Source organism: Alexandromys fortis, unplaced genomic scaffold, assembly GCF_014885135.2.
Source record: "Alexandromys fortis isolate MF-2015 unplaced genomic scaffold, M_Fortis_MF-2015_v1.1 scaffold_5, whole genome shotgun sequence".
Lineage (NCBI taxonomy): Eukaryota > Metazoa > Chordata > Mammalia > Rodentia > Cricetidae > Alexandromys > Alexandromys fortis.
In genome coordinates, this window is record NW_026067924.1 from 7,982,576 (window position 1) to 7,999,136 (window position 16,561).

A 16,561-nucleotide genomic window follows, 5' to 3' on the forward strand; every position below is an offset into this window, starting at 1 on the left:
GTGATAGGAGGCTCAGCAGTCATTGACAGGATCCAGTTCTTCATGAGTTGCAGAACGTTAACTGGGAGCCATCTTGCTTCCTGCTGTGTGTTCCAACAACAACACAGCAGCTTGCTTTGTCATAGCCGAGTCTGTGTACCCTGTATCCGGAAGGGTCATCTCATTGTTTTTGCAATACTTTATTGGCAAGAAATTCCTTATTTCTTCCAGTCCCTACATAAGGCAAAGGTTAAAAGTACTGGGAAGTGGGAATCGTCTTCTTAGGAATCTGACACAATACCTAGTAATGTCCAAGGGCCAACTGGCCAGGTTTTACATAGTTATTGAGAGAATACTAGGGATTACAGATTGAGCAAGATTTGATCTTGTCCTTGAACACTTCCCAAGTGCAGAAACACAGAGGCATGAACCATGAGGATATGGTCCTCTAAGAGGAAGGACTCGGGGAGGCTTGGAGCAGCTCTGCAGCTTGCTTAGCCTGGATTTCACAGAGTTCACAGGGGAGTCCCAAGGAAGTCAACAGGAACCATGAGCACTGTGCCTAGGAGGAGGTGAGAGCTCTGAGTCATATCTCCTACATCAGCTCAGGATTGGTCTGACAGCCACTGGAAGAAACCCGAGTAGCCCTGGGTACATGGAGAAGGATCACAGTCTCTGGGCTCTTGAGAAGAGGCAAGACTGGCCTCACTCAGATCATGAGATGATGGGGATCTGTACCAGCTGGCCTGGCTCACAGCTGCAGAAGTTTGGGAGTTAGCAGCTTTAGGGACATATATTTTATATAGGACCCATTCGTTAAGATTTATAGTTTGTCACCCTCCAATCATGGACCACTTCCATCACCCTCTAAAGAAAAACATGCCCTCATGTCCCTTTGCAGTTTCTTCCTTCACTCCTAGCCCCAACCACAGTCCTGCTTTCTAAAAGTCTCCCCAAATCAACATTTCTGCCATTTCATAGAAATGGAATCATACAGTCAGCACGGTGTTTCTTATGGTGTAAGATGCCAATTCTTCACGCTTTTAATAGCTAAGTAATATTCCGTTATATGTGGACATGCCACATCTCAGTTATCACTCGCCAGCTGATCGACATTTGGATTGTCCCCAGTGCTATAAGACATAAACATTTACTTGTAGATTTTTTGTCTGGGCATATGTTTTTACTTGTTTTGTACATGGGATTGCTGGTTATATAAAATCGTGTTTCCTTTTAAGAAAATGTCCTGTTTTCATCCTGTCACCAGGAGGCAAGCAGAGAACTCTTGCCTCTCTAGGTCCTCCTTGGTCAGCATATTGGGCTGTCACAACTATAGGGGATACCAGGTGGTCCCAACCAGAGCAGGCTCCGGCACAAAGACAGAACTTCCTTGGTGCTTTAATTCATTTTCTATTGTAGTAACTGACAATTGAGAAAGAGTATAGTTCATTCATCTATGGTTCTGGAGGGTAAGTGGTCCAACGTAGGGGGTTGTACATGGGTCCTAGATAATGAAGACTCTGCAGAATCCCAGGGTAGTGCAGGGCATCACATGGTGACACAGCAAATATGCAAACGCAAACTTCTCCTCTCCTATAAAGGCCTTATAAAATTATCATCACGAAGGCTGGAGAGATGGCCCAGTGGTGAAGAACATTGACTGCTCTTCCAGAGGACCAGGGTTCAATTCCCAGCACCCACCTGGCAGCTTACAGCTGTCTGTAATTCCAAGAACTGACACCCTCAGACAGACATACATTCAGGCAAAATACCAATGTACATAAAATAAAAATAAATAAATTAAAAAAAAAAATATCATCACGGGTGTCCCAACCTCTTGTCTACATTTAATATTTGTTATTCCCAAAGGCCCCATATCTGAATTCCACCAACAGTTGAATTTAAGAATTAGGTTTCTTTCACTTTTTTTTTTAACCACTTACTTTTTCTGTTAAGTTTTTTTAATTTATTTATTTTTATTTTATGTACATTGGTGTTTTGCCTGCAGGTATGTCTGTATTAGGGCATCAGATCCTCTGGGAACAAGAGTTACAGACAGTTGTGAGCTGTCATGTGGGTGCTAGGTATCGAACCCAGATCCTCTCGAAGAGCAGTCAGTGCTCTTAACCTCTGAGCCATCTCTCCTGAGCAGAGGATTGGGTTTCTGGTACTGGAAGTTTGTGGGGCTTACGTGCTTACCCTAAAAGCCCATCAAGCCGCTGTCCCACTCCACCCTACTTGCCTCTTTCAAGCCTGTGCTCTCTCCCCCTGCAGGTGTGGTGGGCTGGGGCTGGTACTGGCCAGCGCAGGCTTTGGTATGCTGACAGCGCCCATCATTGAGCTGCACAACCAGAAAGGCTACTTCCTGCACCACATCATCTTCGCTTGCTGCACGCTCATCTGCATCATTTGCATCCTCCTGCTGCCCGAGAGCAGGGACCAGAACCTGCCCGAGAACATCGCCAATGGAGAACACTACACGAGGCAGCCATTGCTGCCACACAAGAAGGGAGAGCAGCCGCTGCTGCTCACCAACGCGGAGCTCAAGGACTACTCGGGTTTGCACGACGTGGCGGCAGTGGGGGATGGGCTGCCGGAGGGGGCCACCGCCAATGGCATGAAGTCCATGTAGCTTGCTGGGCCACACCACCGTTCCGCCAGTTCGCCTGAGGCTCCAAGGGCTGGGGAAAGTTTGCACACGGATTTACAGACCAGAGAGAGGACGTGTGGCTGGGGGAGGAAGTCCATCTCTGCTGCTGACTCAGCTCCATCGTGAGACTTCCAGCTGGTGTGGGGAATTCTGTCTTTCCAGACATCCAAGGAACAGATCTGAGAAATCAGATGTTTGGGAAATAACCCTTTGAAGACTTTCTTTTCTGCCATTAAACGTTTGTATTTATTTTGGTCATTTTTACGAGAAGCACTTTATCCCCTTCCCTCTCGCTGATCATGAAGTGGAACCTTCTTCAGGAGTGAGGCAGGGTCACTCTGAGGAAGTCCCTGGAGGTGACCAATGCAGTAGCCAGTCCCCTCCCTGGAGGCCAGCCTCAATTTTCTTCTCCACTCAAGGAGACAGAGGTCATCTGTAGGCCAGGACCCCTACCTCCAGGCTCGCTGCAGTGGACAGCTGTGCCTCTCAAGTGGCGCATTCTTGGGACTGCATTTTAGACAGAGGAAAATGTACATGAATTGGGTTTTTTTCTATAGTCTGTATATTTTAAAGTTGGGTTTTTTTTTTCTTTCTGTTTGTAAGGTCGTTTCCACCCCGTGTGTTGGGAAGCAGCCCCCAGAGGGTTATAGGAGCCAGCGCCATCTTTCTTTCCTTCAGGATCATCCTTTTGTACTTGATCTGGAAGTTTTTGTGGGGAAACTTCCATATTGCACCAGAAACCCTACGTGGTGAGAGAGCACCCATTTCCTGACACTGGGTTTGCTTAGTTAAGTCCGCGGTAGCTGTTGTGTCTGAGATGTCTGTTTCTATTAAGACACCTTCCCAGACTGAGTTCCAGCAGCAAAGGTCCCTCTTCCCCAGTCAGCTCTGTTGCCAGCACTACTTGAAAATGTGGTTACTTTCAGAACTCCAAACAACAGGAAAATAACCGACAAAAAAAAAAAAAAAAAAAAAAAATGACTAAGGCAAATCCCAGGAGGGAGCCTTGCTCTCCAACACATGGCCGCCACCCACATCTCCAGCACACACCATAGAGAGCTCCAGCTTGGATGGCTGTCACTCTGACATCACAACAGTGCCCATGGCACCTGGAGGCGGTCCACCTCATGTCTTCCTCAATGGCTTCCTGCCTGTCACTCACTCAGCACAAAAGGGTCCTGGACAGGAGTGCAGGTTGCTCACAGGTGAGGCCACGTGGCCTTTAGTCCTTGAAAGCAGCAAGAAGAGAGAGAAAGCAATAACTCACCAAAGCTCAACTCCATCCTGCGCCAGCCTCCAAGGATGTCCCTTACCTGTGTCCCTCATCCGACCCGAGACAGTGGGGGCCCAGGGCTGCTGAGAAACCAGCCTCTGGACCTATTTCAGCAGCTCAGGCACCAGCCTCTCTGGGCACCGTGGCTTCTTCTCAACCATCTGCCTTGCCTCTTGCCATGTGTCTCTACCATGTGTTCTTCCAGGGAAATCACGGTCTTGGGCCTATGTGGGCAACTACGTGACTTCTAAGTGGCAGTTGCTCAAAATTCAAAAGCTAGAAACTGCTTGAGTTTATCCCCTCCCAGCTCCTTGTCTGGTCTATTTCTTACAGCCTCCCCTGCTTCTCTGCCCCATTTGATAGATAACATCAGCAGAAGCCAGCTGCCTTGATGACAACCTCCTGAGGGCAGTGCTGGGACATGCAGCCATGTTTCCAGTAGCTGGCCGATGTTCTCTTCCATGCCTGGGGTCCTGAGGGCTTTGCTTGAGGACCAATGTCTAGGAAGGAAGTTGTATGGCCAGTCCCTGATACCTGCTCCCAGTCCAGCTTCCCTTCCATGCCTTGATGTCAGTACACATCCTCTCTCCAAAGCCTCTCTACATCTGTGCAGCCTTTGCGTGCCAAACTTGTAAGATACTTTTCACCCTTCCCAGGGTACCTGCTACCAAGTCACCTGGCAGCAAATTCTTGTTAACAGAGAATGAGACATCCGCATAGCCGAGAACAGTCTTCCATGGTTGTGCTGTCCTTCTTAAGAGCTTTGCTAAAACCACCAGGGAGGTGACGTCAAGGGACAGCACTTCCAAACTTCTTGTCGAAGCCTCCAATCTCCACCTCAAACGACAATGGTAAAAACACTGGGCCAGCGCAGACAGTGTTAATGGCTACAGCAATCAGAGCCAACCTATCAGGGATTAGCAGGGAAGCTACCATGGAGGCAGGGGCCAAGGGACCACCAACCAGAGGAAGTTCAGAAGGCCGACTGCTGGCTGTGTCTTGACCTTCATGCGGCAACCTCAGGGCCCGCTGAGTAGTTCAGTTTCTGCTTCAGAGCGTGGGTACCTGAAGATGCTGGAACACCTCATGAAAGGCGGCCAACACAGGAACTTTTGCTTGTCGCTAAGCTTGTTGTGTGGTCCGATCGAGTCAGAAAGACAGCGGGACACCCAGGCCTCAGACACTCTGGCCTGGCTCCACAGGAAGATGGTCACAGCCCAGCTCCCTGGTACCAAGCTGCCATCCCTAAACTCAGTCCTGTTTTCCCGTGGGTAGATGCTTCTCAGGCACTGGTCCATTGTGTTGGGCTCCTCCGTCCCTGGGGACCTCCAGGGCTGTAGTCCTCTCCTCTCCTCCCTGCCCGTTTTCATAACTAATGCACAACGAATGGGCGCACCTCCGACAGGGCTGGAACAGTTCTTCATTTTGCTCTTTACTAAGTCAGATACTATGAACTATCTAATTATTAGCACCCAAGACGAATAGGAGAAAAAAGGTTTAGATGTTTTTGTGTTTTAAGACGATCGTCACCTACAACTGGAGGACAGGGCTGATAAATGGGGTTTGGCTACAAAACGGAAAGCGAGCAAAACCAGATCTTGTAAAGGAAATATCACACGCAGTCGCAGTCGTGACTGCTTCCCAGAGCCAAACAAGAAGTCCCTGAACTGGAAGTGCCATTCAAAAGAATCTCGTGACCATGACACACCCAGCCCCTGGGTGGCACACAGGTCGAGGGAGGCCCACACTTCAACTCCTCCTCCGTGTTCTTAAGGACACCACCTCACTCTAATAATGTATTGTGTGTGTTTTGGAGCAGTATGGTGTGTTGTGTCTAGTGAGGAACGCTTCCCTACCTCTGTCCTCTGCAACCCCACCATGCGTGCTTTTATCCCAAGAGCCGCGTGACTGTACGTGTTGATGGGGGCGGTACCTGTTCATAGCACAAGTTTATGTTGAGCTCTGAACTGTCATTCACAGCTGCGTGTCTGCATGGTGTCACATCTGTTGTACCTTTGGGGAAAATTTGTATGTAAATGTACAGAAATAAAAACGTTGCCCCACTAACAGATTTCCTCTGGAATGTCTTCCCTACCTCACCTGATGGTATCCACAAAGGGCATCTCACTATCACTGAGGACAAGTAATAAAACCCTCCACGTTGACCAGACCTCCCCGCTCACTACTTTCAAGGCTTCTTCTGTCTGTGGCCTTTACTTGCCCTGGGGATGGTGGGGGTCTCATTCTGCTTGAAGAGTCCTAGTCTTAGACGGTAGTCAGAGGCTGAGACCGGATTAACCTTAAATGTTTATGTGATTCTCAAACCATCGGAGAATTCAGCACATTTAAGAGGAATTTTTTTCTCGTTTGTGTTCTGCTAACCTTGTGGCCTGAGGATTCCCAGAGAGGTCAAGGAGTGACTATCTACACTGTGATTCTGTGAGGAAAGACTGATAATCCAAAACGCTCTTCTCTAATGTAGTATTTTTTAACAAGAAAACGATATTTCTTTAATAAAGCATTTATACCAAACTCTTCTCTCCATAGCTGATTTTGTGTTCCTCACTATTCTGTCCTAGAGAGCTGTCCACTGGGCTTTCAGCACTGCAGAAACACTGGCTGAGGCCACAGAGGTTGGCACGGCAAGTATGCAGGAGGCAGCTCCTCAAACCACAGACACAATTACTCTTAAATGTCCTTATTCCTGCCCTTGCGGGGCTCAGTGCAAAAGCCTTAGCACGGTGCAAAAGAATTATAGGCCCTGAACTGTCTGCTGTCAACACAAAAGGGTCCAGGGGGGACCCCAAAGAGAAAGCTCTTTGGCTTGGCAATGGTGGTCACCTTTTGTCAAAACATGGTTCTCAACACATGAACCTCTGGTGGAAAATCACAATTAGAGCCCCAGCAGTAGTCAGGAAAATGCTAAGGACTAAAAATGGCCAAAGGGCAAGGACTAGGGAGAAAGGAAAGCAGAGGTGACAGACACAAGAGCACAGTGGCCTGAGGCACTGGTGTTCAAAAAAAAAAAAAATGAAGTTAAAACCAAGACTGCTACCTGTCACAGCCTTTACAGTTTGCAAAGCATTTCTACACACTTAGCAGGCTAGGGATTACTGCCATTTCTCAGATGGGAAGAACAGACAAAAGAAACTAGACTCCACAGAGACCACAAATCTAGAAAGCTGCACTAAGGTTCAAATGTAACTTTATAAAACATAAGTAAGGTGCCCAGGCAAGGCTTAGAGAGAATACTGGGAGAGCCCCCCAAGGGTGACCTATACCTGCCACACGAGCCTAAAGCATAGCCACTGGGGCTCTTAACTCTGACCGGGAGTGTGTGGAGCACAGCAGCACTAATTTCAAGTGTTTCCAATTACACGTCTGCCCCTTCTCCAGAACCAAACAGTCAGGAGTGCGTGTGTGCGCTGTCTGCCACTTTCCTTCCTGCCAATGCCCGTCAGCCTGAGCCTCCTGACGTCCACACTAAGAGGAGACAGCCCAGGAATAAACTCTTTAAAGCAAGGTATGAATGCAGCCTGAGACAAAACCCAACCCGTTTATTGAAATGTAATTCATACACGAGTTACACACTCTTCCCTCTGCCGCTCAGAACTTCTCGGGAAATGTCTCCATCTCTTCCTTGATCCTGTTTTCTACGAGTAACGTGAAGTTGCTGTCTGTGTTGGAGAGGTTGTAGCTGACAAACACCTGTTTACTGGTCTTCCTGGCTAAAAAGACAAAAGTACGTTGACAGTCACGACCAAAATACACTGAGTCCATGTTCCACAAACGTGCTGAGAGCTGGGAAGTGCTTAGAAGGAGGATGGGATTTAAAGAATTCTCAAGGGCTAGACATGCAAAAGGACATCTAGCGCCCTCCTCGACTCTGGAGCCCTGGATTTAATACAGGCCTATGCAGCAGCAGCAGCAGCAGAGGCTCAGCAAGAACTGCAGTCTCTCGCCCATCCTGACTCCTGCAGGAGAAAGATACAGTGTTGGGGCCAGCAGTCACTGCTAGAAAGCTCTTGGGTAACCACACACTAGTATCTGAGAACCTCTATTCTACATGGAGCTTGTGGCTTCAAAGATTTGAGGGTTTTGTTATTTCAAAAACAGTCAAATACTGAAGTTCTCCATCATCACGGCCCACCTCTATCATTTTCCACTCTCTTTCTAGGAGAATGCTTATTTTATGCATGTATATATGTTGTATACATGTACACACATGCATGCATGTGCATTTTCTAGAACCGATAAATAGGTGAGGCACTGACGGAACTGAAAAAATGAAGCTCAGCTACATGCTTAGAATGTGGAAGGCAATACCCCGAGCAGAAGCAGGCAGCAAGCCCAAGCCAGTGTTTCATTCACCAATGTCTGGGCAGTGGCCTGACCTCTTCCTTTGGCCTCACCCATGCCCAGGGCACAGGCACAAACTACTTTTCATCTATCAGAACACAATCCTTCACTCATCCTTCCCTCTAGTCCAGGGACCCCACCCTCCTCTCCAGGCAGAACAGCAGGCAGTAAGGCTGAGTAGTCGTAATACTCTGATTAAAGCCTGCTGTAGAATCTACTGAGCTTCACCCAGGTGGTGACTGTCTCCCTCTGCAACTCCTACCTGCAGTTGAAGGAGGGTGTCAACGAGGGCAGAGGCAAAGCTGCCTTTAAGTCTGGGTCTTTCCTGCCCCATCACAACCTGAAACTTCTGGGCTCCAGACCCTCCTTTGTAAATCTAAGGCAGTAGGGCCTCTGACTCTCAAAGGCCTTTTTAACTATTTTCTTTATTAGTTATTCAAGATTGTGCTTGTTTGTTTTCAGATAAAGGGATCTTGGGGAATATTCTGTTGACTGGGCAGCTGATGCATCCTGAGAAGAGCCCAGTCTCTGCCCTGAGAACAGCCGGAGGTTTGTTTTGGGTTTTTAGTTTTTGAAGACAGGGTTTCCCTGTGTGGCCCTGGCTGTCCTGAAAATAGCTCTGTAAATCAGGATGGCCTCAAACTCACAGATCTGTCGGCCTCTGCTACAGGGTGCTGGGATTAAAGGCAAGTGCAACCATGTCCAGCTCTGTTGTTTTCTTTTCTTTTAGTTTTTTTTTTTTTTTCTTTTCAGACATTTTTCTGTATAACAGCCCTAGCTGTCCTAGAACTTGCTCTGTAGACCAGTCTGGCCTCCAACTCAGAGAGCCAAAAGCTTCTGCTCCTGTGCTGTGAGTAAAGGTGTGAGCCACCATACCCGGGGTGTTGTTTTCTTTTTTTAAAAAAGGAATGTAAAAACAAATGAAAGGATGTAGCCAGGCATAACGGCACACATGTGTAAACCCAAATCCCAGCACTTAGGAGGGAGAGATAGGCAGTTAAGCCTATGCTCCAGGCTAGCCAAATCAAGACAGACAGACTGTCTTTTAAAAAGGAAGAGGAGGGGGCTGGAGAGATGGCTCAGAGGTTAAGAGCACCTCTTCCAGAGGCCCTGAGTTCATTTCCCAGCCACTGCATGGTGGCTCCAAACCATCTGTAATAAGATCTGGCGCCCTCTTCTGGTGGGCAGGGGTACATGCAGGCAAGGCACTGTACACAAAAATAAAATTAAATAAATAAATAAGTAAATAAATGAATAAATAAATTTTTTTAAAAAAGGAAGAGGAGGAGGGCATCTGGACAGAAGCAGTTGTTCAGTTAGCACAAAAGACGGTGCCTTACAGTAGCTAACAGCATTTTCTTTGGACCAGCCACCAGTTTGCTGCATGCAATGTTCCCTGGGGTCCCAAACAGTGCTCTGCTCAGCACAAGGAGTACAGCAGGGAGACCTAACAAGTCTCTCCCACCCCCACCCCATCCACCTCTCCGATCCCATTCCCTTGGGTACTGGAGGGAGGCTGGTAATTGCTAATTTAGATAATGATCTGAGAACCAGTCAAGTATGGCAAGATAGTGAGATTCACCAAGACCAACCAGAAAGGGGCCATAAAATCACAGTGCTTAGTCCTCTGTCCTCTCAGTGGCAGTGGTGTGTCCTTCCCCTCTCCCCATGGGGGCCCGCTGAACTGTAGTTCCCATCAGTCTAATTGCTAAGGGACCACTGTGTCTGTGACTCAACCTTCCAGGCCCATCTCCGCCCTGAAAGGCGACCAGAGCTCAGGGTCTCCTCCTACATGCAAAACTGTGGTGCAATGCTTCCATGGTCACTGAGAGCACTGCAGCCCAGCTCTTATCTGTCTGCTTTTGTCTTCCATAGACGTTATACTGCAGGACACCTCTGTCTTTATCATAGGTTACTGATCCCTGTCCAGGCCCAAGGAGATCAGTCAGCCTGGGACTTTGCTGAGCACTGTGCAGCACTAGACCTTTCAACATGGCAGCAGCCATGACAGTCACCAAGTCACTGCACAAAACCTGGTCTTAGGCCTCTTTCTCATATTCTTGAGCCAACGCTGCATTTTTTTTGGTATGAGATCATTGGTGGAAGTCACCGAAAATGACAGATCTTCCTACTTGTTAAGATGATACAATTTTCTTGGTACAACTCCAAGCACAACTAATGTGTGAGTTTCTCAAAACTGGCGATTGGGCTCTTTCCCATCCCATCCCCTTGGCTAAGATTCAGGGGTACCCTGGAATCACTGGGTTCAGAAATGACTAGGGATGCTGGAAAACACAAAGACTGAGTCATTGATGAAGACACCCCGTGCATACAAGTCAGGGGCAAGTGGGGCTGGAGATCATAAAACACAAGCTATTACCTGAATCACCTGAGTATTTGTAATTTAAAAAAAAAGGCACAGGTGGGAAGAGGGGGTCCTTCAATCTCATGCTCTTTGGTAAACACCCACCCTACTCCGCATTCATACTAAGCCTGAGAAACGGTCCTCCCTGCAGTAGAGAAATTGCCACAAGGTCCAGGGAGCCCCTCTGAGCAGCTGGCCCTGGGTAGAATTTATCCTCTCCCACAAGGAGGTGATATACTCATTGAAAGAAAATATATCAGCTCGTGGATGCAAATGGGGAGCCAAGAAGAATGTGGGAGCTTCCAAAAGTTCCCCTGGGATCAGGATACTGAGGCAGCTGACACAGGTACCTACATGCACATGTGTCCCCTAAAAAGACCCAAAGGACAGAAGTCTACTTCCAACAGTAATGAGGCAGTGGTCCTTAATATGATGGTGCTTTATCTGAAGTCATTTACCCTAGGACATGAAACAGTGGGTCACATCTGACTGGTTACAAGCACAAGCTATGGGTACATACCTAAGCGCTGGGCAAGGCCAGAGGAGGTCGTGTCAGAAGTGTCTCCAAAAAGGGAGGTGCACACAGGGATGGGGTCCTAAAAAGGAGGGAAAAAGAACAAAGAGTATACCATAAATTTCCTCAACCAGGCAGCTTTGGTTTCTACACAAGGCGTCAGGGCAACAAGAAGACACACCAATGTCCCCAGTCAAAAGCCAGATGACCCTAACACAATAGAGGGAGAAAAATTAGGGCAAACAGAGCCATCTGTAATGGGACCCATGGAGCTGTTAATAGATTCTAGGGCCTATTTCACATAAAGTGATTGTTTTAGTGTTACAAACCCCAAAGAATGCTGAACGGCATTCCAACCAGAAGGGAAGCAAATGAATTCATTAAGGCCACAGCAAGAAACGTGACCAAAGTCTGCGTTCCTGGTCCAGTTCCTCAGCTGAGAAGCGAGGTCCTGCCCTCCTCAGGAAAGCCTACAAGAGCACAGCTCTCACTCCCTCAAGGCTTGTGAGGACTTCTGAAGATGAATATAGTGACCAGGGAATTTGAAAAGGCACCAGCTACCAGCATCCAAACAGCAAAATTAAAGGCTTGTATAAAATTGGTAACCAATCTTGTTTTGGCTAAGAAGCAATAAAATGTAACACAGTAGTGTGGAATAATCTTTTTGTGCACTGTGAGGATGTGTCATTCTGATTGGCTTAATAAAAAAACTGAATGGCCGATAGCCAGGCAGGATTTTCAGGCACAGAGGACTCCGGGAAGAAGAAAGGTGGAGTCTCCAGGAGATGCAGAGGGCGCAAGACATGTTGGAGGCCAGGTAAAGCCACAAGTCATGTGGCAATATATAGATTAATAGGAATGGATTAATTTAAGTTATAAGAGCTAGTTAAAAACAAGCCTAAGCCGCCGGCCGGGTTTTCATAATTAAAAATCTCCGGGTCACTATAGGGAAACTGATAGTCCCGACAAAAAAGTCCAACTACTCCTTGGGTTCAATATCCAGCAGCCCCCTGAAAAAAAATCTTGTTTGAAAGGAAAAAGCCCACCCACTAACTTGTTCTGGGGTTTGGTACCCTTGCTACGATATCCAGGTGGAGACAACTGGATGGATGGAACATCCTTCCCTAAGGGCTTAAACTCACTTCATTAGCCAAACAGAAAGCAAGATTTAAAAAAAGAAAAAAAAAAGGGAAATGAATGAATCCATTTCTGACCTTTTTTTTTTTTTTACTAAAAAAGATACAAAAGTGCATCATAAACCTGCTGTTTACAGACTCTGAGTTCAATATTTAGCTGAAACGTAACTATTTACACTTAAGCCTCCTGAAGTAAATCTACTTTAACACACACACACACACACACACACACATCTGGGTCCTGGTGCAAGCAGAGCAGAGGTTCTGGTGGGCTCCGAGCTCAGAGGTTGGGCTGAGTGCCCAAGGTGATGCAAGCAAAGACTGAGGCTCAGCACCAGTCAAGAAGCAGGCCTAGGGGACTCCAGCCCGAGGTCTCCAGGGAAAGCACTGAGGAGAGCTTAAGTCCCTCGGGGCTACACGTGACCAGCCTCACTTCCACTAGTCTCTCCTGTTCCAGATCCCCTCCCCAGCGGTCCCCACTTGTCACCTTCCACCCCGAACCCCACCACACTGAGGTCCACCAGGCCCTACAGTTTAGGCCCCGCCCCCAAATCCGCACCAAGGAAGGCCCACCCCCTTCCTGCCCAGGCCCCGCCCACACTCACGTAGCGGCTGCACATGGCCACTGCGAGGTTGCGTAGATGCGGCGTTGCTCCCACCCACAGGAAGAGCGAGTCTGTCAGCCGCATGACGTGGAAGTGGACGAGCTGCTCCCAGAGCCTTGCGCTGAAGTTGTGAAGCGACACGTCCCCGCTCGCGGCGCCCTGCGGCTCCGCCATCCTGCCCGCCCGCCACTCGAGCCACAGCAAGGAACCCAGCCAGGCGCGGGCGGCCAGACCAGAGAGAGCGAGCGCCGAGAGGCCTAATGCGCTTTCACTTTCAGATGCGCGCGCCGGGGTGGGGCGGGGCGAACGCGAGGGGCGGGGCCTAGGAGATGCCTTTGGCCTGCTCTAGACCTAGTACCTTGACAAAGGTACATCTGTGAAAAAACCCTGCCTCGCCTAGGTGTCTGATGGTGACTCTGGGGACCCTCTGAATGCCTCTGTCCTTTCCCTTCTCCCCAGTGGACCGTGTTAGTGCGCTGTTTGCGCACACATTCACTCTGAGCGCTTTAGCAGCTGCCACCTCCCACTGTGTCTCCTGGCTGCAAGCCTTGGACATAGACAGCCCTACAACAGCAGCCATCCCAAGAGACAACTTTAAAAAAGAACTGCATAGACTATGGCGGAAGAATGGGCTCTTCGGAGACAGGTGCACGCGTGTACACACACACACAGTTGCCACCATGTAAAACACGGGTATTGTAGGATAAGAAGTGAGAAACGAGCGTGGCGTGGGAAGCCCTATGGAGCATGGTGCTATGCCTGCCCAGGGACCCTTTAATTTCAATCACTGGGACGCTGAAGTGTTTGGAATGAGACCCTCGGTTGGTTCAGAGAGGCGTATAAACAAACCTTCCTGTCCAGTTGGCCAAGCTTTTTACTGCTGACTTGGAGTCTCTCGTACCTGTAGGAGATCTATTTAAATCTCCAGGAATTCTAAGTGGACTAAAATGAAGTTTAGGAGGGTGATGTGGTTTGAATATGGCTTGTGGCCCCTAGGATTCATTGGGAGTTGTTTGGGTTCCAATGGGAGACCATGGAATGATGGGAAGATAGGACCTGCCTGGAAGACCTAAGTCACTGAGGATAAGAAGGTGTTTTTCTGGTAGAGGTCCTGTTATTATAAAAGCAACAAGCCCAACTGCACCCATCTCTTTCTGCCTACTCTTGACTCAGGCTGTGACCTCGACCCTGAGTTGTCTTCCTCTGACTGCGGTTCACCATGAAGTCCTCACCGTAACCCAGCATAATCAACATAATGTGTAGTGATATTTTCTCTGTGTTTTAACAAGTAAAGCTTGCCTGAAGATCAGAGGCAAAGTTAAGCCTCTGGAGGCCAGGCTCATGGTGATGACTCATGCCGTTAATCCCAGTACTTACTGCACACGTTTCAAATGTACAAATTAGGGGAGGGGAAGCTTGGAGGGAGTGGGGGATGGATGTGACCAATATACATTAAATACATGTATGAACCTTTAAAAAAACATACAAATTGAAGTTTTAACATCTGTATAATCCATTAAACCACCACCTAAAATCTAGTAACCCTCCCAAATCCCAGTATAATCACCCATCCCCCCCCCCCCTCACCTCTAGTCTACATTGTTGCTATAGGTTACTGGGAGTTTTCTAGAGTTTTATATGACTAAAATAAACCACATACTTGACTTTTCTCTTGCATCTTCATTCAGTAGAATCATTTCAAGACCCTTCCAAGTGATTAGTGCTTCACTCGTTTCTATTACTGAGCTGTGTTCTATTGCATGGATACCACCATTTGTTTAGCCATCCAGAGGCTGGTGTTCACATGGGTTGTCTCGGTTGTTCTTGGCTTTACAGTAAAACTGACGCAGATATATGCATACAGCTAAGCTTCTGTTCGCTTTCATTTCTCATAGAAACAAACTAGGGGGAAAATGGCTGCTTCCTACAGTTGTGTATTTGCACCTTTTAAGAACCTACCTAAGTACTTCCCAGTTGTTTCCCCATTCCTATTGACAGTACCCAAGAGCTTGGATCCATTGCATGCTCACCAGGCAGCAACCGTGCAGTGCAGATGTTCTTTTACTGGTGAAACAAAACCTGGTGCTGAATCTAGGCGTAGTGACATATGCCTTTAAGCATAGCATAGGCAAAAGCCAGTGGATCTCTATGAGTTTCCAGGCCAGCCATGCCTACATAGTTACATAGTGGAATTCTGTCTCAAAAAGGGAAGTAGGCAGGGGAAGGAAGGGAAGAAGAAGAAAAGGTAAAAGAGTTGACTAAATGCTTATCAAAGAAGATACAAGATGCTAAGCCTCTGCTCAGTCTACAGCACCGTAAATTCAGTGAGGATGGCGCTCTGATTTTCCACAGGGTTACATACCAGTGAGCCCACTGTGGTACTATGAATGAGAATGACCCTCATAGGCTCATATGTCTGAGTACTTGGGCCTCAGTTGGTGAAACCATTTGGGAAGGATTAGGTGTGGCTTTGTTGGAGATGTGTAACTGGAAGTAGGTGCTAAGCCTTCCTGGTATGCTATCGGCCTCTGTCTGCAGTCTAAGATTTGAGCTCTCTGTTGATGTGCTAGCCACCTGCTACCTCCACTCCACCATTATTGTGGGATGTTTAGACACCATCTGAAGGTATTGCTTTAGTATAATAAAAAGCTTAATGGCCAATAGCTAGACAAGAGGTATAGGTGGGATTTCCAGGAGAGAAAGAAAGAGGAAGAGGAATCAAGGCACATGGGAGACACCAGGATTCATGGATACAACAGGAGATACAATATGGAAGAGAAGTAATGTCATGTGATAGAACATAGATGAATATGAAATGGGTCAGATTAAGTTATAAGAGCTAGTTAGAAATAAGCCTAAGCTAATGGCTGAGGTTTCATAGTTAACAAGAAATCTCCATGTCATTATTTGGGAGCTGGTGGTACAGAGAAAGCCTCATTACACACCATCAAGGATAACAACTCTGAAACTATAATCCTAAAACAAACTCTTTCTTCTCTAAGTTGCCTTGTGTCTTATTACAGTAATGGAAATGTAACTAATATATGCATAGTAAGTGGAAAATGCTTGTGCCACACCTAACTTCAACATTCCCGTTTTGGGCCATAGCCTACTGTGGAGTGTCAGTAAGACCCCTACATGGCTGACTGGGGTCTGCCTGGCTTCACCAGAGAGGGAAAACTGCTTATTGCTATTTCAGGAAAATTCCAAATATAAAATTCCAAATACAGTATCCACTAAATACATATCGGCGTCATACATTCATAGAGTTGAGAAATAAACAACCGAGTTAGAGATTGTCTGCAGCGTAGTCCAAACCTATCAATATGATAGTAAATGAACTTAAACAATCCTGCAGCCAATCGGAAAACAGGAAGAATGCCACCCACAGGCTACGAATTCTAGCATGTTTTTGAAGCATGGAAAATCGACATAGAATCTCCTATAATGAAACAGCAGGTGAAGAATGCACCAAGAATGGTGCAGAGACAGAAAAAGGAGCAGCAGAAGAAATGAATATGATTAAAATTCATTGGATGCATCATGGAAATGTCATAACAAAACTCCTTTGTGCTGTGGGAATCTAGCGGAGTCGCCACATCAAGGTTAAACATTAGAACAGAATAGCCGTTTTCTAGAAGGACTTTGACCTTGAAGAAGTCATGGTGGAAATCAGTGAT

The 16,561-nt window shown here is 47.3% G+C and overlaps 2 protein-coding genes across 5 annotated transcripts in view; one reads left to right on the top strand and one right to left on the bottom strand.

Annotated features, from left to right (window-relative positions):
* Slc22a23 (solute carrier family 22 member 23) overlaps window positions 1-6,428 on the top strand; it is a 156,350-nt gene extending 149,922 nt beyond the window's left edge. For all 3 annotated transcript variants that reach the window (XM_050142237.1, XM_050142240.1, XM_050142239.1), the window contains one exon: window positions 2,254-6,428. In XM_050142237.1, the coding sequence (XP_049998194.1) occupies window positions 2,254-2,611 (358 nt within the window). In that variant the 3' untranslated portion in view covers window positions 2,612-6,428. The remainder of the gene's footprint in view (window positions 1-2,253) is intronic.
* A 1,010-nt stretch (window positions 6,429-7,438) lies between these two features.
* Window positions 7,439-14,255, bottom strand: Psmg4 (proteasome assembly chaperone 4). 2 transcript variants are annotated; one of them, XM_050142732.1, is made up of 3 exons: window positions 12,882-13,182; window positions 11,147-11,222; window positions 7,439-7,630 (listed from the first exon to the last, which is right to left on the bottom strand). In XM_050142732.1, the coding sequence occupies exons 1-3, from the start codon at window positions 13,053-13,055 to the stop codon at window positions 7,509-7,511; spliced, it is 372 nt and encodes a 123-aa protein (XP_049998689.1). In that variant the 5' UTR covers window positions 13,056-13,182; the 3' UTR covers window positions 7,439-7,508. The 2 variants fall into 2 exon arrangements, with proteins under 2 accessions (XP_049998689.1, XP_049998690.1); XM_050142733.1 differs by lacking the exon at window positions 11,147-11,222 and having other exon boundaries at window positions 7,556-7,630; window positions 12,882-14,255.
* Window positions 14,256-16,561: the final 2,306 nt, after the last annotated feature.